Genomic DNA, 26,226 nt, shown 5'->3' on the forward strand with positions numbered 1-26,226 from the left:
CTAGGGGGTACTCCATGAAGTTAGCATATGGCACATTTAAAACTAATCGGAGAAAGTTCTTTTTCACTGAACGCACAATGAAACTCTGGAATTTGTTGCCAGAAGATGTGGTTAGTGCAGTTAGTATATCTGTGTTTAAAAAAGGATTGGGTAAGTTCTTGGAGGAGAAGTCCATTACCTGCTATTAATTAAGTTGACTTAGATAATAACAACTGCTATTACTAGCAACGGTAACATGGAATAGACTTAGTTTTTGGGTACTTGCCAGGTTCTTATGGCCTGGATTGGCCACTGTTGGAGACAGGATGCTGGGCTTGGTGGACCCAGTATGGCATGTTCTTATGTTTTTATGTTCTTATCTTGCCATTCACAGGGAAAATTTGGAAACCCAAGTAAAGGCAGGTTTATTTTCAAAAACACTAGCATTTCCATCAACTCTGGTGCCAGCCTTGAGTGGTGAGAGCTCATGATATCCCCTGTCATACACATTCATTGGGCACCCTGGTTGGTGGACATGACAGATATCACTGAGCCATTTTGGCTAGGTGTGGCCAGACAGTGGACTTGTGTGCCCAATATGCCAGCAGATCTGTCTGCATGTCATCTGTGGGCTGTTGTCTTCTTTGCTTGAATGGGCTGAGACTCACTCATGACATCTGCTTTCTCTCTAGCCTGTAGCAGAACAGATGATTCTTTATGGGCAACATGCCTTTGGCGTACTGAAGGGGAGGAGGAGGAAGTAGTAGCTGTCACTGACATGTTGCTGCTCCTGCTTGGGCTAGCAAAACTCTCTGAAGTGCCAAGTGCTGTTTCTTCCTCTGCTTCATGCCTATTCTGTCTCTGCCTATGGTGCTCCTGATCACAGACTTTTTTCTAAAAGCACGTCCTTCACAAATGAGAGACAATTGGACTGTAGGCAAGTTTCCCTTTCACACAGGAATCACAGACTGTGGCGAGCATGTATGTGTGGTCTTCTGTTAAAAGCCTTAATCTCTCTTGCACCTGCTGCTGCAAAATGCCCAGACAATGCAGCACCTCAGCTGTCATTCCCTCTTCCTGTTTAAAGCCCTCCAAATTTTCATCCAGGAAATGAACTATAGCGTTGATGTCAGCCAATGTGGCTCTTCTGGAACTCAGCTCCTCCGTGACATTCTTGAAGGGCTGCAGGATTTTTAAAAGCTGACTCATGACTAACCAATCATGATGTCCTAGGGGATTCTGCACACCTATGTCCATTGAACCAGAATGTTCATGAAGGGGTGTCTGCAGCTCCACTAACCTCTGCAGCATCATAAAGGTGGAATTCAACCGGGTGGCAATGTCTTGAATGAGACGCTTGTGAGGCATCTCCAAATCAGTCTGCTTTTGTCAGAAAATCTGCCCCGTCTTCACACTTCTGTGAAAGTGCACTGCTGTGTTCCTGCACTTGGGTAAACGTACGCAGGCATTCATTCTCTTGATGATTGGAATCCAACCCCAGAGCTGACTTTACTACCAGGTGCAGAGTGTGTGCAAAACATCAGATGTTCTGAAAGCGCCCGTCGTATATTGCCTTAACCATGTTTGTACCATTATCTGTGACAAAGAACCCTGCCTGAGGATTCCTGTCTCACTGGTGTAGTTGCCAGCCCACCAGCATCTGTCGGATGCATGCTAGAATATTGGCTGAGGTATGGGCCTTGTCCATCAAGTGGGTATGCAGTAAAGCCCACCTCCACACTGATACTTGTTCAGTAATAGAGCTGCTGCCTTCCCCTGCCTCAGCCAGGTCCCACCAGTGTGCTGTCAGGGAGAGGTAAGAGTGTGCAGTATTCATGGTGGTCCAGATATTGCAGGTGAAATGCATACTCCCCTCTGCCTTAGCTAGCAGCGCTCGGATGCGACTGCAACACTGGCTGTACAGGCTGAGGATGACCTTTCTGCTAAATGTGGTTCTAGAGGGGACTTTGTAATTTGGAACTAAGACCTTCAGCAAATGCTTGAAACCCACATTCTCTACTATTTGCTAGGGCTGGTCATCAAGGGCAATCATTTCCCCAATGCTCCTGGTTACAACTTTTGCAGCTGCCTGCCTCCTAACCCGGGATAGCGTTACTGCACACCACCCCATTTCATCCATGGTGGGTTGTCGCTTCTGCCACATGGCAGGGGGCTGCAGGCTGGCCACCTGACTGGTAGAAGAGGCTGAGGGCGTAGGCTAACTCTGCTCCTTTTCAACTACTTTACACTGCCTGGAAAAAGGGGTCCCCTGACTGGTACTGCCACCATCCCCAGATAGCAGTACTATTGTTGGGTGTTGCCTTTTCATATGATGCGTCATGCCAAAATTAGATAGATGTCCCATTTGCTTGCCTCTGCTAATAGCCCTGGCACAGTAATTACACTGAGTAAAACATGGGTCCTCCATCACTTTAAAGTGGCTCCAGATCACAGATTTCTTTCGTGATCCCTTCTCTATAGCCTTTGGGGTGGATGCTGGCACTGGAGCTGAAGTAGTGGGTGCACCCTGAGAAGCAATGCCAGGAGCATCAGTCACACTCTATGTCTGTGATGACTGGTCTTCTTCCTCATCATCATCAGTTTCATCTCTCCCCTGCAGCACTGGTGGAGGCTACCAAATCCTCCTAAACCTTTTTCAGCTATTACTTCTTCCATTTCTGATGATGAAAATCCCACACAAGATGATTCTTCATCAGAATCAGAAGCAAACAGTGCCTGCACTACATTGTCAACATTAAGTCGAGTCTGCTGTCGCACTGCTGCTTTTGGGTGTCGCCATTTTCTCTGGTATGACTTGGCCTCCCCTTCCCTCACCTCCAAAACTACAGAGTCAGAAACAGATGGTTGCGATGCATCATCTTTAAATTTCATTTTTTCTGGATGGAACTGCCCCTCCAGAGATTTTAGATTGGAAAAGGTCCCTTTTTAACTTTAATGGGGGACTGGCACTGCCTTTTGAGGTACCTCCTATCCCAGTCCCAATCACTCGACCATGTCTAGCTTTCCCTGACATTATGGATTTAATGTCACTGCCTACTAGGGATTTCAATTAAAAGAATTATTTCAAAAAGAGGCTCACTGGGGATTTGGCTTCAGAGATCACCGCTGTCCCTATATAGGTGAGTCTTGAAAACTGCCCACAGACCCCCACGAGGAGGCAGTGCCTTGCCTTCTTGGCTTAAAAGAGCACTGCTGTCCCAATATAGGTGAGTCAGGAACACCGCTCACAGATACACGTTGTAGAGGTGCAGTGCCTTGATGTACACTGCAATTGAGACCGCTGTATGTACACACACCAAACTTGTAACTGGGGATTTGGCTTAAAAGAGCACTGCTGTCCCAATATAGGTAAGTCTGGAAAACTGCCCCAAGACCCCCATGAAGAGGCAGTGCCTTGCCTTCTTGGCTTAAAAGAGCACTGCTGTACCAATATAGGTGAGTCTTGAAAACTGCCCCCAGACCCCCACGAGGAGGCAGCGCCTTGCCTTCTTGGCTTAAAAGAGCACAATAAAAGATAATGCAGTTAAATAAAAAGCCTGACTTGCACAGCAGCAAAAACGATGACATTTCTTTTTCAATGGCAATTCTATCAAACTAGCTGGAAATTGAATATATCTCCCACCCACAACACCCAAATCCTGCTTGCAACCTATCCCAGGGGGTAAAATCTAAAAATAACCAGCAACATGCCACTGCTAGCAGCTTCTCTCAGTGGCACAGACAGAGACACTGTCTCAGATCAATAAAAAAAAAAGTGCGGGCAAATAAAGCAAGCATGGATAGCTGCGGCATTGCAGCCAAATCAAAGAAATATCTTTTTTAATAGAAAATTCTGTCAAAATAGCGAGCAATTGAATACAGATTTCAAATACTCAGACTAGCTCTCAGTGCAGCCACCTCCCCTGACCACCTCCCCAGACCATCCCTGCTAAGAAAGTGCATGGCATGCCGCGTGCTTAACGTATAAATAGTGCTGCTTCATCAGAAATAGCGTCACAGTGCACTGAGTGAGAGCGGCGATTGGCCGTGTTAGAAAAATGCTTAGCTCTGATAGGTTGCATTCTGGTCTCCTTGCCAACCTGTCTGACCCACTCTATGACAGGGCTGTGAGGTCACTTATGAATCACAGGAAAGGGCTGTTTTTTTACTATGGATACTCCCACATGGTCTTCTCCTATTTCAAATGGCCGCTAAGAAATCATCACTGAGAGCCAAAAGAATGAAACTAATGATATGTTTGTATTTGTGGGGGATCGCAATACGTTTTGTGAACCGACGAATACAATGAATAGGGATATATGCATTGCGGATTGCTAATGTATTGAAAACGAATGCACATCCCTAATCTGTTACTACAGAGCCTTCTCCAGAGGGGGGCAATAATAAGAGTAGCCTGTTGTCTTAGGCCCTGGTACCCCTGCAGGTCCTCAGGCTTGAAGGCAGGAAGATAGAGGCAGTATTTTGCAGCAACATTAGGAGAGAGCAGTGGCACCCTTAATGTATGGCACCTATGGCTACAGCCACATTGGTATATGCTAGCTGGTTTGTGAAGTGAATTGCCACTGTGGAGTATGGTCTGGCCTGCACATGTTAGGTCATGAAGAAGGGCACACCAGTTAGGTCATGAATCTCTCTTGACAGGACGGGACTTATTATCTTATATTGGCTTATTATTTTATATTTAGTCTCATCTAATTTATTTTGTTCAATATGTTCAATCAATGTCCGCTCCTTACGTGATTCACATTTTAACAGCTTTTATTTATATTTATCCTAGATTTATCCTTCTGGTTCCCAGTTCTATGTAACCCCTGTTCTATGTAATGCTTTATGCAATATCTGTTTCATTGTAAATCGATGTGATATGTAATTTTCCACATGAATGTCGGTATATAAAAGTTCTAAATAAATAAATATAAATAAATATACTGAGTTATCAGGCCAATTCCATTAGTAACTTATGGAGCTGAGCTCTATGGAACCCACTGAATCTTACAAGGATACATACCTAATCATTCCCATAAGCAACCCAGAGATGTCATCTATTTGGTGTGCTCAATTTGCAATGCATCCTGCCTCTCTGGTTTTGCATTTAAAGTCCCCTCCCATGTCCCATCACCATGATTCTGGAGATCACAAGCTGAAGCTTGGGATGCTGGACAAGTTCCCAGTACTCATTCGTGTTTGAGAGTGGGCGTATGTGTGTGTGGGAGGGTGGTGGTGGGGATGGGGAGTGTTGTACAAGTTGATAAACATTTGCTGTTTTCCATCATGGAACCATTCATGATAAACAGTTAGCTTTGGACCAGCTCCTGGGTGGAGTCGTGAAATTACTTTGACAGAGCAGAATGTAAACACCTGTATCCTTATAGCTTTATTCTCCAGACCAAAATGAGGGACCCAAGAACTAATGCCAATTATGGGATACCAGACTCCCAGGATATGTAGAGGTCATATTTCTGGCTGCTAAAAAAAGTGCATGAACACTAGGGATGTGAATCGTTTTTTGACGATTTAAAATATCGTCCGATATATTTTAAATCGTCAAAAATCGTTAGGGCCACGATACAATACCAATTCCCCCGATTTATCGTTAAAAAATCGTAAATCGGGGGAAGGGGGAGGGCAGGAAAACCGGCACACTAAAACCCCCTAAAACCCACCCCCGACCCTTTAAATTAAATCCCCCACCCTCCCGAACCCCCCCCCAAATGCTTTAAATTACCTGGGGATCCAGCGGTGGTCCAGAACGGCGGCGGTCCGGAACGGCCCCCTCAATTGAATCCTTTTGTCTTCAGCCAGCGCCATTTTGCAAAATGGCCGCCGCAAAATGGCGGCGGCCATAGACAAAAATGATTTGACGCAGGAGGTCGTTCCGGACCCCCGCTGGACTTTTGGCAAGTCTTGTGGGGGTCAGGAGGCCCCCCCAAGCTGGCCAAAAGTTTCTGGGGCTTGCATGGGACCAAGGTCGCAGCCTTGGTCTTGTGTAGGCCAAGGCCATGGTAGATCACCGTGACTTTCGCCTAGGCCCTATGCAAGGCCCTCGCTTGGATGCCTGGGACTGATGTCTGGACCTCAGCCTTGGCCAAGGCCTGAGTTAAGGCTCAATGCCACAGTCCACCCCAGAGGCTGGGTCTGGATGCCTGGGCCTTGTCTATGACAGGATCCGGATCCAGGTCCAACACTGTGGTCTGGCTTGGAGGCCGTTTTCCAAAGCTGGAGCCTGGATCCAGACCCAGTCCCAATGCATGGGCCTAGGCCTAGGCCTAGGCCAGGGCCTGGATTCGGAGCCAGGCTGAATGCCAAAGCCCAGCCCAGAGGCCAGGTCCAAACATTTGGCCTCCGCCCAGGATCAGGCCTTGGCCAAGAAAAATGCCTGACACTGGGTCCTGGCCTGGAGACTAGTTCAAGATTCTTGGCTCTTAGCCTAGGCCAGGGTCCAAATCTAGGCCTGACGTTTCAGCCTGGCCTGGAGTCTGAGTCCCAATGCTGGGGCCTTGTCCTAAATACAGTTCTCATGTTAGGGCCTGGCCGGGAGGCCAGATCCCATCATCTTAGCCTTGGCCTAGGATCAGGCTCAGGCCTTGGAGCCCAGGCCTCGGAGCTCCTCTTCAGTGTCTTCTTTCTTTGGCTTTTTTTGGCCAACTGCATGCAAAGTTGCTCATTACCATTTTAGCATTATGTGAGTAACAATTATGCAGTACTTAATAAAGCATGTGTTATCGCTGATTTAAGGCATTTACCATGTGGTAAGCACTGTGTACTGCATGGTAAACGCATAGCATAACTTAAAAAATGATACCCGAAGTCAGAAGATGCAAGTAAAAATTGGCTAAGTTAGCTGAATAATTTTGCTCAACCCTGAAAAGCTCCCAGAATGCCTATTTTTTATTTGGCTAACACTTGGCCAGTTGGGGAGGAAGGAGGCATGATATATTTAAAATCAAAATTTGTCCAGCTAAGTTTGGGCTGTAGCTGGACAAATCTTTTTTAATATAAATCTCTATGTTGATAGTTTAAATATTCAGCAAGCAGAAGGTAATACGAGTATTATACTGCTATATTTACAGTGAAAAAATATAGTTTACCTCCATTATCACCTCATTCATACTTGGAGAGGTAAACTGATATAATCAGAAAGCAGGCGTGTCATGCATATCAAGGTGTGTCAACCTTTCTTGAGGATTCCTTAGATAATATTGAAACTCGTGCCACCTTGCTTGTGACTTTTTCACTAAAAAAAGATAAAGATTTATTCTTTAACAAATATTTTCAGAATAAGAATTTCAATTTTTGTGGGCAGAAGATTCAGATCTTCCCCGACGTTTCTCGTGTAACACAAGCAAGGAGGAAACAGTTTCTATTATTGAAGCAGGCTGTTTTGGATATAGGGGCAACCTTTTTCCTGAAATTCCCATGTAAATGTCAAATTACCTATCAATCTAAAAGATTTATTTTCTTTGATCCATTACATTTACAACGTTTTATTGGGGATAAAAGTAAGATTTCAGTAGGACTAGAAGTTGGATGAATAATAAATATTGACGAGCACTCAATTCTATATATCTCCTTCTCCCCCTAGATGTAGGCTAGATCAGATTTATATTTCCTAATTAAGAATTGTAATAATGGAGTAATTACTTTGGAATTCTGTATTCATGACTATATCATTGGATGTAAATGTTATAATTTGAAAAATTGTAAATAAAAAAAAAATTCATTTTTATCCAGGTTTTTATATTAGCCACATTATCTACTTGTAATTAATTTGCATCATTCATTTTTTTTTTTGTTTGTTTGTTTCATTATGTCTATCCCTAGTTATACAGCATATACCCTAAACTTGGATTCCTTCCTGGAAGTCATAAGAACATATTTGAAAATGTAAAAGAGTTACACAGTTTTATAAAATCCATATTTATAAAACATCTTAAACATCTGGATGAAAATGACCAGAGAAGCTTCATTGATGTATTCCTTGTCAAAAAGGAGGAGGTAATATGACTGAAATATGGAACTTTTTGTGTTGAATATCATATTTGTATTAATGTTATCAATGTCTTTGAAAACTTTATTTGGCAAATTATGTAGCCCACTCTAATATTTAGACAGATCCTTAAAAACAAGGGCTTCATTAATTATGAAGAGTTAACAATACAGGGCATCTAAATTCAAAGTTTGTCAGCTCATGCATTTGCCTAGACATGGGAGTGCTGTGGTATTAGTTCCCACTGGGAAAAATATATTCACCACTAGTCTTCCCATCTATAAACCAGGGGAGAACAATTTTCAAGCTTACTTAAATGAGTAAAATCAATTAACCTACTTAAGTTTCTTGTCTGAAAATTACCTTCCCTGTGAGGGCACACTTTGTTCAATAACATATTTTTAGCTACATTTAGAGAAGACATTCCCAGGGCCATACTTTGGTCAGCAGAGGAAGATAATGTACATAGGTTGCACTTTCAGATCTGCACAATTTATTCTGCATGAAAGATACCCAGAGAAAATCAAATGCAAATATCTGCAAGGACATAAAAATATGCCTGTAATTTTTCTTTGAAACTTGGGGCAAAGTACATGGGTAAACATTGACTGCAGAATATGTCCCCAAATTTAGTTTGAAAATTGTCCCCTATTCTAGAGCAGGGTGAGCAAACTGGGGGGCAGGCTCCCCAGGGGAGGCCTCAACAACCCTGAATGGGGGTAGAATGGCTGCCCAATCAGAGAAGACAAAATGGCTACACTGTTAAGTCTCAGTATTGTTGAGGCAAAGCAAGTTGAGGAGGGAGGGTGTTCTGTCCCCCGCAGTGGGTACATGTTTGTGTCTGTATATACTGTGCTTAGTGCTGCAACACTTTTTTGTAACCCATGAAAAAAACCAGTGAGCCTTGCCTTTAAGGGAGCTTGCCCATAAGAGAAGTTCCCTTCATCCTTTGCTTCTCCCACTTAGGAAGGGTCTGTATGCCCTTTCAATCTAACTTGAGTCTTCTTAAGTGCCTTATTGGCTCAAGGAACTGCCCTTCATGTCCCCCCCCCCCCCCCCCGTGTCACATGGATCCTAGGCTCGTTACCATTGGATCTCACCCTCTAGCCCCAGCTTGTGGGCACATTTCCTATAATCACTCTCCAAGACAGTCAGTCTCAGCCATGCTGCCTCAAAGCTAGAAGTGGCAGCAACCTCTGTGATATGATCAGCTTTTATACATTTCTTCTTACCGCTTTAATTCTAAAGATTAAATCAGCTTCAGAACCCCTTGTCTTCTCACCATGCATCCAAAGACACTCCATTCTCCCTTCTCCTGCCAATCTCCAGCTACAAAGGTCTTTGCCTGGGGCTATACATTTGGAAGCAACAATTGTAAGTAATGGAAAAATATCTGTATAATAAATAATTTCAAACTTAAGAGATCTTTGTCCGAAGACTGATTGGGAAGGAAAGTTAGCTGTCTGGATGAGGGTAACTTGGACGTTTTCTATTGAGTCAGCACAGTAAAAAATCTGTATCATACAGAATGTTGCAGAAAAGCTCGCCAGTGGTCTGGAATTAAAAATATCTTATCAGGAGAATAGCAAGTAAAAAAGGTGTATCATACAGAAAGTTGCAGAAAAGCTCGCAGTGGTTTGAAAGTAAAAGCTCAAATCATACAGAAGATAATAACAAGTGAGAAACCAGCAAGTAGAAACTCAGTAAAATTTGTTTGTACAGTCTGTGAAACTTGTTGAACTGAAAGTATTTCAAGGAACTGTATGCAGTACAATGGAACAGAGATTTCAACACAGCCTGCTAAAGAAGGTTTGCATTGAGTAGAAATCATTTAAGACTGCCTTGCATTTGAATGAGCCTCTTATGCCCTCAGCTGTGGTAAGAACCAAGCATAAAAAAACACTTAGATTGTGAAGATTTACACTTCAGAACTAACTTTGAGTTTGCAAGGCATTTAAGAAGTGAAAGCAGATTTAAAAGTCAGCCTATACTATAAGCAAAGAATACTGGGAGAAGTAAAGAAGCATTTGGCTTTGTGTAACTTGAGCTCATGGCGGGAAAAAAGTCCAGCTTGGAACAAAAGACTTAACGACAGTACTTAAGTCCATTCAAATTTCCCTCTCTAGGAGCATATCCCTCCTCCCCTCTCCACTACCCTTCAGCAGGCAGGAAGCTGAAAGCAATCCGTTGTAGATACCAGATTCCCGCCCACACCAAGGCCAGGGAACAGAGAGCTCGAGGCAACAAAGTGTTAATTAGCCTGGTCCTGTTTCTGAAGTTATTCAAAGTTTATTCCCTTTAACTCAGTAGCTGAAATAAAAAGTGTTTGCTACCCACATGGCCGAAGCAGCTTCAAAGCAAAACACCTCAAACCAGCTAGCTGAAACCATGGAACCAGGAAATGACTCAGAGCAAGGAAGGGAGACCCTCGAAGGGAGAAATGAAGGTAGTAAATCAAAAAGAGTACGCATGCCAACAGAGAAAGGTGTGGAGATGTACGAGAAAAGCAAACAGGGGCATGACCACAATATAGAAAGGGAATGGCATAGGATTAAGCAAGCCAGAGAGAAGGTCACAGAAAGACCCACCAACCTCAAGTACCACGTAGAGCAGCTGAGGCTTCATTTCAAAACCTACCAGCTCATTACAGAGGAGTATGTCGAGTTCTTAACACGAACCAACACTACAGAAAGCCTCAAAGAAAAAGGCCGCCAACAGAATTTATACCAAATACTCCAGGGAATGGTAATGGATACCATTAACTGGGCAGAAGTAGATTACCCAATGAGCGAGGCAGGCTCTCAGCACTCTCGCACCTCTAATGGTACATCAAGGTCTGCAAAGTCACATGGGTCAAGGAACTCGAGCTACTCTCTACTCAGCTCTATCATTCTCCAAATGATAACAGAGTCCCAAGCAGCTATAGCATGCATACAGTACGATGAAGAAGAAGCAGCCCTTAAAAGAGAAGGGCTCCGAGTAGAGGAGCAACAGAAGGCAGCTGCAGCCACAGCCGCTGTGGCTGCTGCTACAGCTGTGGCCACAGCTGCCATTACAGCTGCCACCGAAACACGCCAAAAGGCTGAACGAGAGATCGCCCTAGACTTGTTGCAGCAGAAAAGAGAAGCAGCGATCCTTAAAGCCCAAATTAAGGTATTTGACGCGGCCCAGAACCACGGCAATGAGGGGGACCCACTCAGCTTCATGGCCCAGCAGGACACAGCCCAGTGGATGCTGAACTATGTCATGGCTTACCCTCCAACTCACACTGGCGTCAAAACGCCATATCTCCCAGAGCAACCCTCACACCAGGAGGGAGCATGCCTCCCTTCACAAATAGAGGCCTCAAACAAAGAAATCAGACTTGAAGCGCAAAATGCCACGAAAACTGAATGCCATGGCAGTGATCCATCGGCTCTAAATCACACAGACACATGGCAGTTAACTCATGCGCCAAGCACATTCCCCGAGGCAGATATTTCCGTGCAACCATGGATCCCAATGCCCCGTGAGCATCGAGAACGAGAAAAACCTGGGCAGCCACACTCAGGAAGGACCCCAGCTGAATACTCTGAGCCTAAACAGGAGACAATTGACCAACCACAACCCGAGCCAATGCACAACAAGAGTGATGTGCATAGTCAACCACAAGTCATCCACCCAGCAAAGCCTGCTACCTTTCAGGATGAGTCTTCAGAAACAGAAGACTTAGCAAGGTACATGACCCACCGAGAATTCATAACCACAGGACTCTATGAGTTCAACGACCGCCCTAAGAGTTACAGGGCATAGAAATCTGACTTCCAAGATGCTGTGAAGGATCTGAGACTAATCCCATAAGAAGAGATGAACTTCTTGGCAAAATGGTCAGGACATGAATCGGCCAAACACGTGATAAGATTAAAAAACGTCTACCCAGATGATACTTCTACAGCGTTAAAAGAGATATGGGAAAGATTTGAGCAATATTATGGGGACCCAGTCGCTATAGATAATGCGTGGTTTGAGGAAATGGAAAACTTTCCACAAATATCCAGAGGGGATAACCGAAAGTTGCAAGAATTGGGAGATCTCTTCCAAGAAGTGGAGACAGCTAAGGCTGGACTTATGTATCCGGGTCTCAACCTCCTAGACACATCATGAGGCATGAACACTATCATAAATAAACTGCCACGTGATATACAAGATAAATGGGCATCTCATGGTGCACAGTACAAAGAAGACAACAAAGAGTACCCACCCTTCCATGTCTTCAAAAAGTTCATATGAGACTTAGCAGAGCGCAGGAACGACCCTAGCTTCTCATTCAGCACACATGAGATATGCAGAATCGGCCACCAAGTGGACAAAAGGCCAACCAAGGAGCATTGTGGCAGCAGGAAGCCCATTTCCGTGCACAAAACAGAAGTGTCATCTGCAGCATCTACATCAGACCAACTTCCCAATATGGATAGGGCAGAAGATCCAGAATGGCAGTGCCCAATACACAAAAAACCCCAACCACTCAGAAAGTGTCGAGGGTTCAAGGGGAAACCCTTGAAAGAGTGCAAAGAACTGTTGAAAAAGTACAGAATTTGCTACCGGTGCTGTTCTTCATTTAACCACATGGCTAACGACTGTGAAATAACCATTAAATGTTCAGAGTGTGGGAGCGACCAACACAACAGTGCCCTATACCCTGACAAAGCAAGATTTCACCCTTCGGGAACAGTACACCCCAGTCCAAACTACGGTGGGGAGGAGAAGGATGAGCAAATGCCAGAACCTGAAGTGATCCCCAAATACACACAAGTGTATGGGAGAAATAGCGACGGGAAATCCTGCACAAAAATATGCTTGGCCAGAGTATATCCCAAAGAGCTGCCTGAGAAAGCAGTAAAAATGTATGTCATCATAGATGAGCAGAGCAATAGATCCCTGACAAGGCCGTAATTCTTTGACTTGTTTGGTATTCATCACTACTACTCTCCGTACAACCTCAAAACCTGCTCAGGGGTCACCCAACTGACAAGGAGGAGAGCAGGCAGATATGTGATAGAGGCAATAGATGGCAGCAACAAGTCAAACTTGCCCATGCTCATCGAGTGCAACCAGATGCCTGACAACAGAGATGAGATTCCCACACCAGAAGCTACTCGGCACCATTCTCATCTAAAGTACATAATGCATCAGCTCCCACCACTGGATCCGGAAGCAGAAATCCTGCTGCGATTGGGCAGAGACACACCAGCACTGACCAAGGTCTTGGAGATGTGTGATAGCCCAACAGCCGGTCCCTACACTTATCGACTCGCCTTGGGATGGGTGATAGTCGGCGAAGTCGGCTTGAATCAAACAAGGAGACCAAGTGTTTAGGCATAAGCCACAAATGTCTTAGAGGATGGAAATCCTCTAAGATCCCCCTATTTGAAACATGTCCAAATCACCTAAGCACCAAGGAGATCCTAAGCTGGAAGAACTGAATCTCAATTCAGCTACCAGTCGGATTGCCCCTCCCCCATCAGATGCAGAAGAACATCTAGGGGACTCAGTGCTTCAAGTCACCAAGGATGACGTCAAACCTACCCTTTCAATAGAGAATAATAGTCCATCACCTGCAGTGGCCACATACGGGCTCAGAAGGACAGCAAAAGGAGGAGAAAAAGAGTACGACACAGATGCCAGATGCCTTGTGGGAGAGGACTTCTATGCAGATGACAGACTAAGGTCCTTACCTACTGCAGAGGAAGCAATGCTGGCAAATGCAAATCTAAAGCTCCACAAAATAGTCTCCAATAGTCCTGAGGCAATGAAAACAATTTCTACAGATGATCATGCTAAAGACTCGGAGAACTTGGACCAGAGAGTGGAAACACCTCCTCACCAATGAAGCCTTGGGTTGAATTGGGACCCAAAGAGAGATGTCTTCACTTTCCAAGTCCCAACCCAAGATAAACCGGACACTCGCCGAGGCGTCCTGTCCACAGTCAACAGCCTGCACGATCCACTGGGGTTTGTAACTCCAGCCACGATACAAGGAAAAGCCTTGTTAAGAGAACTCTCATCAAACACTACCGAGTGGGACACATCATTACCTCAAGCAATGAAGCCAGAATGGGAGAAATGGAAGAGCTCCCTAAAAGTGCTTGAGCACCCATGTTCCAGTACCGCTCCATACAGCCAGCCGCAAAGAGATCTGCATCTTCTCGGATGCCTCTGTAAAGGCCATAACTGTGGTAGCCTTTATGAGAGTGACAGCTTGTGGGGACATTTCCTATAATCACTCTCCAAGACTGTTAGTCAGTCTCAGCCATGGTGCCTCAAAGCTAGAAGTGCCAGCAACCTCTGTGATATGATCAGCTTTTTTACATTTCTTCTTACCGCTTTAATTCTAGAGATTAAATCAGCTTCAGAACCCTTGTCTTCTCACCCTGCATCCAAAGAAACTCCGTTCTCCCTTCTCCTGCCTATCTCCAGCTACAAAGGTCTTTGCCTGGGGCTATATGTTTGGAAGCAACAATTGTAAGAAATGGAAAATTATCTGTACAATAAATAATTACAAACTTAAGAGATCTTTGTCCGAAGTCTGATTGGGAAGGAAAGTTAACTGTATGGATGAGGGGAACTTGGACATTTCCTATTGAGCCAACACAGAGGGATATGCCAGAACTTAGTGACATCATTGTAAGAATGCCACAGGATAGCCATGCATCTCTTTTGGTAGGCCAGAGAGAGGAACTTCTGCTGTGGTGGGCCCAGGTGGGGAACTGCTTACTCTGAGGCAGAAGCAGACAAGTGAAGAGACACTGCACTGTTCTACATTCCAAGAAACCTGCCATCATCAGGATCTGGAGAGTTTCCCAGGATTTCAAAGCAAAGTGGTTGGAGAGCTGGTGATTGCCCCAGGAGCTCAAGACAATTCAAGCAATCAAGGAAGAGTTTTGAGGAAAGATTTTTGAGAAGATTTTTGGATTGATTGACCAGTATCAGAGAGAAGAGCATACTCCCAGTATTCCAAAGGACTGAATCAAAGATTTTTTTGTCCAGGTAACCATTAACAGCATGGGTGAAGAGATGTTTTAAGACTTTTGTGCCAAGAACTCAAGAGACTTGAAGATTTTGCTGTTGAATTACCCGGTTTGTGTTTGGCATATTTCTGAAGTTTTTATGCTTGGGGGTATTTTTCCATATGACCAGTTTTATATTGGAGCCATACTCTAATTATACAACTCTCACTGGTAAGGATATATTTCTATGAAGAAGAGAAAGGGAGGAGAATGGACAAGGAAATCATCTGTTTTGTTCTGGTGATTTGCTTGATGCTGATTCTTATTTTTGTGATTCTGTCCTAGATACTTTTCTTTAAGTTCCAATGAAGACTTTCTTTTGAATACCACTTTTACACTCCCATTGATTTTTTTTCCTACATCCCCAGTCTATTAACTGAATGGATGGACACTGGTTTGAAGCTTGGTTTCTGCCCCTTTTATTGGTTCGAGCTTCATTGCTTCTTTTTTAGGCAATTTGGCTCCTTCTGGAAATCCTAGAACTAGAGTGTGAATTTGTGACTTAGATTGTGATTGACAGTGCAGGGGCCTCAAAAGATAATTCTTTCTCTGCATCCAGACTGGACTCAGACCCGTAACATCCCCGGAGGTGGCTAAACTACCAAAAAGGGATCTACTACACAATGATGGCAAGCTAAGCTCTGCCCCTGATGATCATGTAAAAACCAAGGCATCTCAATCTATGAAAACCAGAAAGACGAGGGAAACCAGGAAGATCGCAACAGGCAACAGAAAATCCTGATAACCAAAGAGGATCCCAGCATCACCGACCCTGCTAAAGAGTTTTTCAATTGGCAAAAGACTTCTGAAGCCACTAAACTTTAGGGGGCAGATTTTTAATTTTACGTGCGCGGGGAACATTTGCGCGCGCTACCTGGCGTGCACAAATGTACACCGATTTTATAACATGTGCGCGCTGCCACGTGCATGTTATAAAATCCAGGGTTGGCGCGCACAAGGGGGTGTACACTTGTGCAACTTGCACGTACCGAGACCTAGGGGAGGCCCAATGGCTTTCCCTGTTCCCTCCGAGGCCGCTCAGAGCGGCCTCGGAGGGATCTTTCCTTTTGATCCCCTACATTCACCTCCCTTCCCCTATCTAACCTATCCCCCAGCCATACCTAAATCCCCCCCTACCTTTGTTGTCAATGTTACGCCTGCCCAAGGCAGGAGTAACTTGCGCGTGCTGGCCAGCTGCCAGTGCACGCTATCCCCTGGCACATCCACTGTGCTGGAGGTCTCAGGACCAGCCTCGGACCACTCCCGGACTGCCTCCCTGCCCCCAGACCGCCCCTTTTTCAAAGCCCCAGGACATAAACATGTCCTAGAGCTTGTGCGCGTCACTGAGCCTATGCAAAATAGGCTCGGCGCGTTCAGGGGTAGGTTTTATAGGGTTACACACGTAACCCTTTGAAAATCTACCCCGGTTGATATAAATCTTAGATTGGGGTAACATATTTCTGTTTTGGATTATATGACCAGCTTCACAAGAGTAAGCAATGAATGTGTTAAACTTGTAAAATAGACATTACATGATTCCATTATTTTTTTCTCTTCATTTTGGATCAAATAAAGTCAGGCCTAGGATTGGGGGATAGTCCTCTAGGGGCCCAGCTTAAAATGGCATGAGCACAAGGGCTCATGTGGAGGCCCACAGATCAGAGCACGCTGTATAACATTCTGGGGGCCCTTATACAAGGAGAAAGAAAATATCGCTTTCAAGACAGAGTTTCTTCTCTCTGGTACTCCTTCACTTATAAGTACAGTTTCAACTAAATCAGCACACAAATTCCAAAATGTGTTGTTCAAGAAAAAATTATTTTATTGGCACTGAAGATGAACAATACAAAGGCCAAAGTATAGCTATACTTAAGAATAGTATACCAAATCAGCAACAAGTCCAAAAAATTAGCACAAACCAAAATCAGTCTCTTTCAACAGAATCACCTTCTCTTGGAAAGGTCTGTTCCCTTTAGTAGAGATCTTTCCTGCCCTGTCTTTTCCCAGTACCTGCTGAGAAAGATAGCTGTCCTTTTTTCTCTCATCAGCTTCTGGCACCAGGATATACTTCTGCATAAACTCCTATGTCAGAGAGGAACTCCATGAGAACTCTCTTCTGGTTGGTAGCTTTGGGGTCTATTTTAAAAGGAGCACACATGTGTCCTTGTGCTGGAGGTTCCCGGCGCGCACACATGGACATGCCAATTTTATAGCATGTGTGCATTGGCGCATACATGTTATAAAATCCGATGGGCATGTGCACAAGCATCAGATTTTAAAATTGGCATGCACATGTGCAGGCGGCTTACGACGCACATGCAGGAGGGGGGATGTTCAAATTATGTGCGGCGACGCAATCGGCCTTTTTTCCAGTTCCCTAACCACCTACTTAACCTTCCTACCCTTTTCCTTCTCCACTCTGACCCCTAACCCCTACCTACCTACCCACCCTATTTTTTTTTGTTTATTAACTTACCTGCTCAGCATCAAATGGCACTGTCCCAACCTGCCCCATCCCTCCCCACACCTCCCCGCCCAGACCCCACCCCCCAGCCTACCCCTTTGGAGAGGCCTGGCACTTCTGTGTGTAATTGGGCCTTTTCTAAAATGTGCACAGTGCACACAAGGCCTGGCCTTGTGTGCACTGTGCATATGCGTAACCCCCATTATTTACGGGCATGGCCCTTTTTAAATTGTAAACAACAAAAGGACAATGTGTATAACTTTCAGTGCTGTGACACTATATAAATATTCTTGTCTGATGATGATGAAACCGCATCAGCAAGCCTGACAATGGCAGTATATCTTACAACTGCCGTCCGGTCTGATCGTCATTTGCGGTGTGTTTCTTTTTAAGATGTGTTGCTTTGAAAATTATTTGAAGTAACAATTCAAAAGACATGAGTAGTCCGTCTCTTCCCGTAAGCTGCTGGTGTTTCGTGACTTATCAGTCGCTTCTTCAGGAGTGTATTTTGTTATAACACATACTGCAATTGAAGGAAAAGACATACTCAATATCAAACCAAAACCCTTTTTCAAAAAACAATATTTAAATTTGATGTCAACAGCAGGACCAACCTTCTTCCTGGCAAATGCGTCCCAAACATTTCCACTGTATGCGGGACAGAGACCACCCTGAACCCATTGTACCTTTAAGTAGCTCGCGCTTTTTAAGACGTGATGACGTATGACGCATCTTAGTAACTACTGAAGCAGGATAAAAGCATCTTGTTACCATAGTAATCAATCGATGGACTTCACAGGAAAACTTGCAATTTAAATGCTGAGTTTAGCCCATCAGGATCCACCGTGACCAATCGGTGGATCCATGGTTGCTCTGCTTGTAATAACTGGGTATTGTAATCTCCTCCCCTCCAATTCGGAGACAATTGTTCAAGAACACATACCTTTAGATTGTCAAATGTGTGCATCTGTTGGATACAATGAGATGTCAATGGAGCCGTGAGGCGGCCCGTGGATATACATGATCGATGTTCGATGAGGCGGATTTTAAGAGCCTGCTTGGTTTTTCCTATATACCAGAGATTATATGGGCATTGAATTAAATATATAACCCCTGTTGACCGGCAATCTGTGAACTTTCTCAAAATAAAAGTGAAATCATGTCTGGAAAAATATAGGGCTGAAGTATTGATCATTACATGGCAAACAGTACAAGCGCCACATGCTGTATGTGCTCCTATATTATTTGATGAAATGATGATTGATGAATCAGAGTGAACCAATTGGTCTTTTATATTGGTTCCTCATGAAAAAGCAAATCTTGGTGTTTCTTGAAATTCATTAGGAATTTGTAGAATATGCCAATTTTGATGAATAATGCATTTCATTTTGTGAGTCATGGATGAGAAAGGGAGGACGCAGGTCAGAGTATCTGTGGGCTCTGAAGGACGTGGTAAAAAAAAGCCAGTCTCTCTGGGCACGGTGGATCCTGATGGGTTAAACTCAGCACTTGAATTGCAGGTTTTCCTGTGAAGTCCATCAATTGATTACTATGATAACGAGACACTTTTCGCTTGCTTCAGTAGTTACTAAGACGCGACATACGTCATCACGTCTTAAAAAGCGCAGGCTACTTAAAGGTACAACCAGTTCAGGGTAGTCTCTGTTCCGCATACATTAGAAATGTTTGAGACGCATTTGTCCGGGAAGAAGGTTGGTCCTGCTGTTGACATCAAAGTTAAGTATCATTTTTTGAAAAAGATTTTTGGTTTTTTATTGAGTATGTCTTTTCCTTCAATTGCAGAATCTGTTATAACAAAATACACTCCTGAAGAAGCGACTGATAAATTGCGAAACACCGGCCACTGTCGGGTCTAATATTAAATCTATGCTTACAGGAACAGACTCATATGTCTTTTGATTTGTTACTTCAATAATTTTCAAAGCAATACGTCTTAAAAAGAAATACCCCGCAAATGACGATCAGACCGGACGGCAGTTGTAAGATATACTGCCATTGTCAGGCTTGCTGATGCGATTTCATCATCATCAGACAAGAATATTTATATAGTGTCATAGCCCTGAAAGTTATACACAGTGTCCTTTTGTGGTTTTTTTTATTTTTTCGGTGATAGGACTGTTTGGTTTGGGTTCTTTATTTTTTCCCTTTTAAAATTGGGCCATCTTTTTTTCTCTCACTGAAGATGAAATCCTCCAAGGCACACACTTCACCAAAAAAACTTATCAAGCATGGATAAGGTATATCCCTTCACATTTCCTTCCGACAACTTTTAATTTGTATACACCACTTTCCCCAGGCAGGAAATAATTATGTTTCTCCTCATTCCTGGAACTTTACCTGTAAAGGAGCTAGTCCTACTGGCACCACTCTGTGGTGAGATGGATATGTAGGGAGATATCCCATGTTTTACCACTGAAAGCATCAAATATGAATCATAATAGCCAAGACGTTTGCAGATATGTATACTGACAGGCCAAAAACACTGTCACAGCTAAAGAAAAGCAACTTTGACCAGATAATAACTTTAAACTAGTACTGAGAATTCTTATCAAGATCTGCCTGTTTGTAAGAACCTGTGTAAATAAAACCAAGGCAGAGGGACAATGAGATCACTTAAGCTCATAAACTGAAGTCACAGACCAGCCAAAGGAAGTCCAGAGTAGAGATGTGAATCGGAACCGGAATCGATTCAGATTCCGGTTCCGATTCACATGTGGGTATTTTTGCATTGGGCCCGATCGCGGTTTTGTTTATCAGCTGTGCCCGAGCCGATAAACAAAAAACCCACCCCGACCCTTTAAAACTAACCCCTTAGCTTCCCCCACCCTTCCGACCCCCCAAAAACATTTTACAGGTACCTGGTCGTCCAGTGGGGGTCCCGGGAGTGATCTCCCGCTCCCGGGCCATCCTCCCACTCCCGGGCCGTCGGCTGCCACTAATCTAAATGGCGCTGATGGCCCTTTCTCCTTACCATGTGACAGGGTATCCATGCCATTGGCTGGCCACTGTCACATGGTAGGAGCACTGGATGGCCCGCGCCATTTTTAAAAATCGATTCCGGTTCCGATTCACATCTCTACTCTGGACTTCCTTTGGCTGGTCTGTGACTTCAGTTTTTAAAAATGGCGCGGGCCATCCAGTACTCCTACCATGTGACAGGGGCCGGCCAATGGCACGGATGCCCTGTCACATGGTAAAGGCAAAAGGCCATCGGCACCATTTTGATTAGTGGCAGCCGATGGCCCAGGAGCGGGAGGATGGCCCGGGAGCGGGAGATCACTCCCGGTACCCCCACTGGACCACTAAAACTAAAAGGGTTTAGTTTTAGAGGGTCGGGGTGGGTTTAGGGGTTATTTTTGTGTGCCATTTTTCCTGCCCTCCCCCAAAACCATAAGAGAACCCCCATGATCAATATCATGGGGTTTTCCTATTGTTTTGGGGGAGCCCCCAATTTCTGACGATTTTGAAAATATAGTCCGATATTTTCAATTGTCTGAAGCCCGATTCCCATCCCTAGTCCAGAGGTCAGAGAGACCCTTAAATTTGGATGAAGGGGGAGCATTCTGAAATGTAGAAAACACTGACACTGGCATGTAGCTTGGCATACAGACATGCAGGAACCCCCCTGAAGAAAAGGGGAGGGGGAAAAGACCTGCAATGCAGCAAAGACCCTCCACCCACTACATGATTATGCACAAGCTTATGCATATTTAACAGCTGGAAAGTATAAGATGAGACAAATAAAGAAAAAAGAGCGGACCCAAAGCCATCCAGCACCTTCTGCTATCATTTATTTATTTATTTATTTATTTATTTATTTATTTAAAACTTTTATATACTGTCGTATAGTAGAGCACCATCACAACGGTTTACAGTTAGGCACAAATATGTGGTTTCTAATTTATCAAAGGGGTGCCATTATTATACGGTTACATAGTTCGATAATATACTCTAAATGGGAAAGTGTGTGGTTACCATTTACTATTAACTGTCTTTATAATTTAATACTTAAATTGTGAGAAAATAACAAAAGTAAGCAATACTGCTTTTTCTTGGTGATTTCCTGCTTTGTGTATGTGTTATTCCGTTACCTCACTGTGAAATGCTTTTTTGAAGAGCCATGTTTTTAAGCCTTTTTTGAAGAGTTTTATTTCTTTCATTAGTCTTAATTCTAGTGGTAATGTGTTCCATAATAATGGTCCTGCCAAAGATAGTGCTCTCTCTCTAACTTGGGTCAACTTTGCTGTTTTGACTGAGGGTATGGTTAGTAGAGCTTTATTGGCTGATCTGAGATTTCTTTGGGGGACATGTAGTCGTAATGCGGTGTTTAGCCAGTCCGAGTTTTCGTCGTTAGCTTATGAACTGTGCATAGTGCTTTAAATTGAATTCTTTGTTCTATTGGGAGCCAGTGCAAATCTGCAAGTGTTTGGGTGATATGATCTCTTCTGCCTTTACCAGTAAGTATTCTGGCAGCCGAGTTCTGTAGTATTTGCAGTGGCCTGATAGTGGTGTATGGTAATCCTAGGAAAAGTGTGTTGCAGTAGTCCGTGCTGGCAAATATTAAAGCTTGTAGTACTGTACAAAAGTGTTCCTGATTTAATAAGGGTTTTAGTCTTCTAAGGATCATTAGTTTGGCGCAGCCTTCTCTTGTTTTTATTGGTATGTGTTGCTTAAGGCTCAGTTCCGTGTCTATAATTACTCCTAGGTTTCTAGCTTTATCAGTTAAGTCTACTGATTTGTCATTTTTAAGTCGAATGGGATTTTGAATTCTTTCGATGTTTTTTCGTTCAAGATGTATAAATTCTGTTTTTTCAATGTTGATTACTAGTTCCATTTGGTTTAATAGTTGTTTAATTATGTCTAGGTATAGCATTGCAATTTAGAGTTTTTTCAATTGATTCTTCAATTGGTAGAATTATTGAATGTCGTCAGCATATATGTAGTGTATGACACCTAGACCAGCCAGTAGGTGGCAGAGGGGGAGCATGTAAATGTTAAATAGAGTTGCTGAAAGTGCTGAGCCCTGGGGGACTCCTGTCTTTAGTGTGATTTTGTCTGATATTGAGTTTTTTATCTATACCTGATAGGATCTATTGTTAAGGTAGGAAATGAACCATTTAATTGTTTTGTTTTGTAATCCAATTTCTTCCAGTCTTTTCAATAGTATGTCATGGTTTACTGTGTCAAATGCTGCGGACAGATCTAGTAGTATCATGATGTAGTGTTTTCCACTGTCGAATCCACGAAGTACGGTATCTGTTAGAGAGATTAGTAATGTTTCATAGAGGGAGAAGACTAGGTATGGCAAGGAGACCAGAGACATCCTGCTTAGGGCTGGTCAGTGACACAGAGTCTGAGATGGTGAGTGGCCAAGATCAGCCCAGCAGCTCTGCTAGTACCAGAACCAAAGCAAGCCACAGATAGCCTACCAGATCTGTCAGTACCAGATCCAGAAGCAAGCCTCCTTCCCCACCCACATTTTCCAGATCTCCAGCCAGAGCCTGTTTCTGGGGTAAACAGGGAGATCACCTGAAGTTGGGACCAGGGGTAAGTAAGTTAGCCATAAGTATTAATATAGTAAGCAGGCTAAAGTTTATGGCATGTTTGAAACCACCCATTATACAGAACTTTCTTTAGGGTAAATTGGTATTTAGTGGCTAGGATGTTAGAAACAGTAATTGTTATCTTCTAAATGCTAAATCCTACCAAATATGATAAATAAAAGTCTAATTCTGAGGAGAACACATTGTCTTTATTCTGAACTTAGGATATGAAGTAAAGTGGGAGGGGAACTGGAAGTGTCCCATAGCAGATAGGTCCCTGCACCCCTAAACTTACTTACAGATACCAAGACTCCAACTCCTAGAATCCTACTTCAAAACTCCTTAATCTCTGACTCTCTAAATACTGACATCCCAGACTGCACCTGCATCACATGGTTGCAGAACTTTATTTATTTATTTATTTAAAACTTTTATATACCGGCATTAGTGTGCAAACATCATGCCGGTTTACATTATAACAGACAGCTTGGAAACAAAGTACAATGAACAGGGAGGGGGGAGGGGAGCATAAAATGTGCAGATTACACAAGAGAAAAGTAGAGCAGGAGGAAGTATAGCGTAACTCGTAATGAGATATTAGGAGGTGTAACAAGAGGGCAATAAGGTAAATATATACAGGGTACAAAATTGAAATATTTACAAGAGCTATGATAAAAACATTATTCACATGTCAAACATGATTGATATTATTCACATGTCAAACTTTTATTGATATTAAGACCCCTCCCACTAAGGAGTGCCACACCTCCTTAACAGCTCTTTAACTATAACCTCATAACAGGGGTAGTGTCTGTTGAGACCTCCATCTCTAACATACTGGTTCACTAGGTCTGTTGAGACCACGGTGGCCATTAAAGTTAAGGGCACCACTACTAGTATGGGGGAAAACTATGGGTCCTGTTACACATTTTCCTTAGTCCATACACATTTTCCTTAGTCCATACGCCCAATAACTACACCTTCTATGGTGTAGTTATTGGGCGCGATGCCGGAAGCGATCGCATCACGGAGGTGCGATCGCTGCCTGACCGCCCCCCCCCCCCCCCCCCCCGCTTTCGCCCCTGCCCCCCTATTAGCGCGATTTTCTAAAGTATCGCAGGCCTGCGATACTTTAGAAAATGAGGCCCTATGTCACAAACACATATCATAAATACAGCACTAAATAACATATTGTAACAAGATTTCACCAAAATTGTGTTTAATTTGAGAAAATATAATTCTCACTGGGACTGATGACAAATACTTTAAATATTAGATAATGATCCTGTTTGAATTGGGAAGGGAGATAAATCTGCTTTGTGGACACCTCTGGGCCCACTGCTGATTATTAGAAAATGGACATGGAAGAAATATATCTTGTCTATCTATCTCAACACATCTCAGTGATAATAGGAACTTTTGCATCACTAATTTTCTATAGTTATGGAACACACTGTAGTAGAGCTAGAATGTAATGTGTAACTTGAAAAACAGAGAAGAAGGAGAAAAGAGAAATCAGGACAGGTTAGGTACTTTGCTGTTAGTTGCACTATGCTTCAAATTCAAATTAATTAATGAGAAGATTTCATCATGGCTATTACTCTACTATTATTAATCTATATAATGTTTTCCACTTTATTATTAGATAACAATGAATAGTCAGAACCACAAACAAATTAAGTGTAGACATTTACATAAAAACATATATTTCACTCACAGCATTCTTCAGGTGTCAGGACATATACATAGCACAAAAGACAGAAGACAAACACAATCTGTATATAAGAATGTAATGTGTAACTTGAAAAACAGAGAAGAAGGAGAAAAGAGAAATCAGGACAGGTTAGGTACTTTGCTGTTAGATGCACTATGCTTCTAAGACAAATTAATTGAATGTCGTCAGCATAAGACAAATTAATTTTTGTCTTAGAAGCATAGTGCATCTAACAGCAAAGTACCTAACCTGTCCTGATTTCTCTTTTCTCCTTCTTCTCTGTTTTTCAAGTTTTGATGGTTCATTATACAGTATGTGAAAAATTCCTATAGTTTCTTTTAAAATTAAATTGATGGATGTCAATCTGTAACACAGTATTATTCTATATGTTTGTAACCCTTTTCTGGGTAATATGTCTCATTCCAAAGAGCCATAAAAGAATGTTAAAATGGGCTTACTCTTTAACCATTTAACAAACTCTCCTATCTCCAAGGGGTGGATACTTTTCTGTGGGGGGTAGCCTAAACTTCTGGGCCCAGGCACGGGAAACCTTCAGTGTATGGTTTCCTTAGCTCTTTGGGGAAGATACCTGAACAGACTAGGCAAGACTCACTAGATAGATTTTCAAATAATATTTTACTGTGAATTTTAGTAAGACAATCAAAATGTATAAGTAACTTAAGGTCCAGTTACATCCAGATTTAATGATGGCTTTATAGTACTGGATTTTAGACATTATTTTCCTTTGTAAGTGTCCCTCAGTGTGGGGAATTGAGATCTTGGTATTCTCCATTGGGGAAGAATAGGTATTGTAACATGGCTGGGATGTCCTATCAGAGTGTAATTTCCATGAGGTCCTGTGGTCCATGGTTAATGTCCCAATCTCCAGCCTATATGTGATCCTGTATCCTGGGGTGGAAGCTCCATTTGGGGGTCTCCAGGGGTCTTCCTTCTCTTTTCTTCAATTTGTATATCCTGGGACCTTTTGGGGAAAAAGTTCTACTCTGGAAGGAGATCTTAATACTGGAATCTTTCCATGGCTCTGTAACCTCCTCTTGGCTAGGCAAAAAAGGGATACAGTTTCCTCTTGCATTCCTGGAGAGGGTGTTTCTGCCTCCCAGACGGTACAGGCTAGAAGTAAAAAATATTGAAAGTATTTAAAAGTGAACAAAACCTCTCTTTTCCATCCTCCCTACAATCTTTTACACAAAGAGCTGGCAGGGTTGTGTTTCTCCCTCACCATGCTAGACTGAGGGCCTAACTTGGACAGCACACAAAATACATCTTCCTTTAACAAACTCAAAGCTACACTGCCTCATCTATACCTAAATTCACCCCAATTTCTGGAATAAGATTATACAGCCCAGCCAGCCTCATGAGGAGGTGCTGTAAGGAATGATATATCCCTTCTAGCTGACTAAATGCAAGGGTAGGGATCTAGAGCCATCTAG

General features: G+C 43.2%; 1 protein-coding gene across 2 annotated transcripts in view; it reads left to right on the forward strand.

Moving 5' to 3' along the window:
- Positions 1-26,226, forward strand: part of LOC115088124 (cytochrome P450 2K6-like) — a 110,470-nt gene that overhangs the window by 45,110 nt on the left and 39,134 nt on the right. For both annotated transcript variants that reach the window (XM_029596098.1, XM_029596097.1), the window contains one exon: positions 7,822-7,995. In XM_029596098.1, the coding sequence (XP_029451958.1) occupies positions 7,822-7,995 (174 nt within the window). The remainder of the gene's footprint in view (positions 1-7,821; positions 7,996-26,226) is intronic.

This window comes from Rhinatrema bivittatum, chromosome 3, assembly GCF_901001135.1.
Source record: "Rhinatrema bivittatum chromosome 3, aRhiBiv1.1, whole genome shotgun sequence".
Classification (NCBI taxonomy): domain Eukaryota; kingdom Metazoa; phylum Chordata; class Amphibia; order Gymnophiona; family Rhinatrematidae; genus Rhinatrema; species Rhinatrema bivittatum.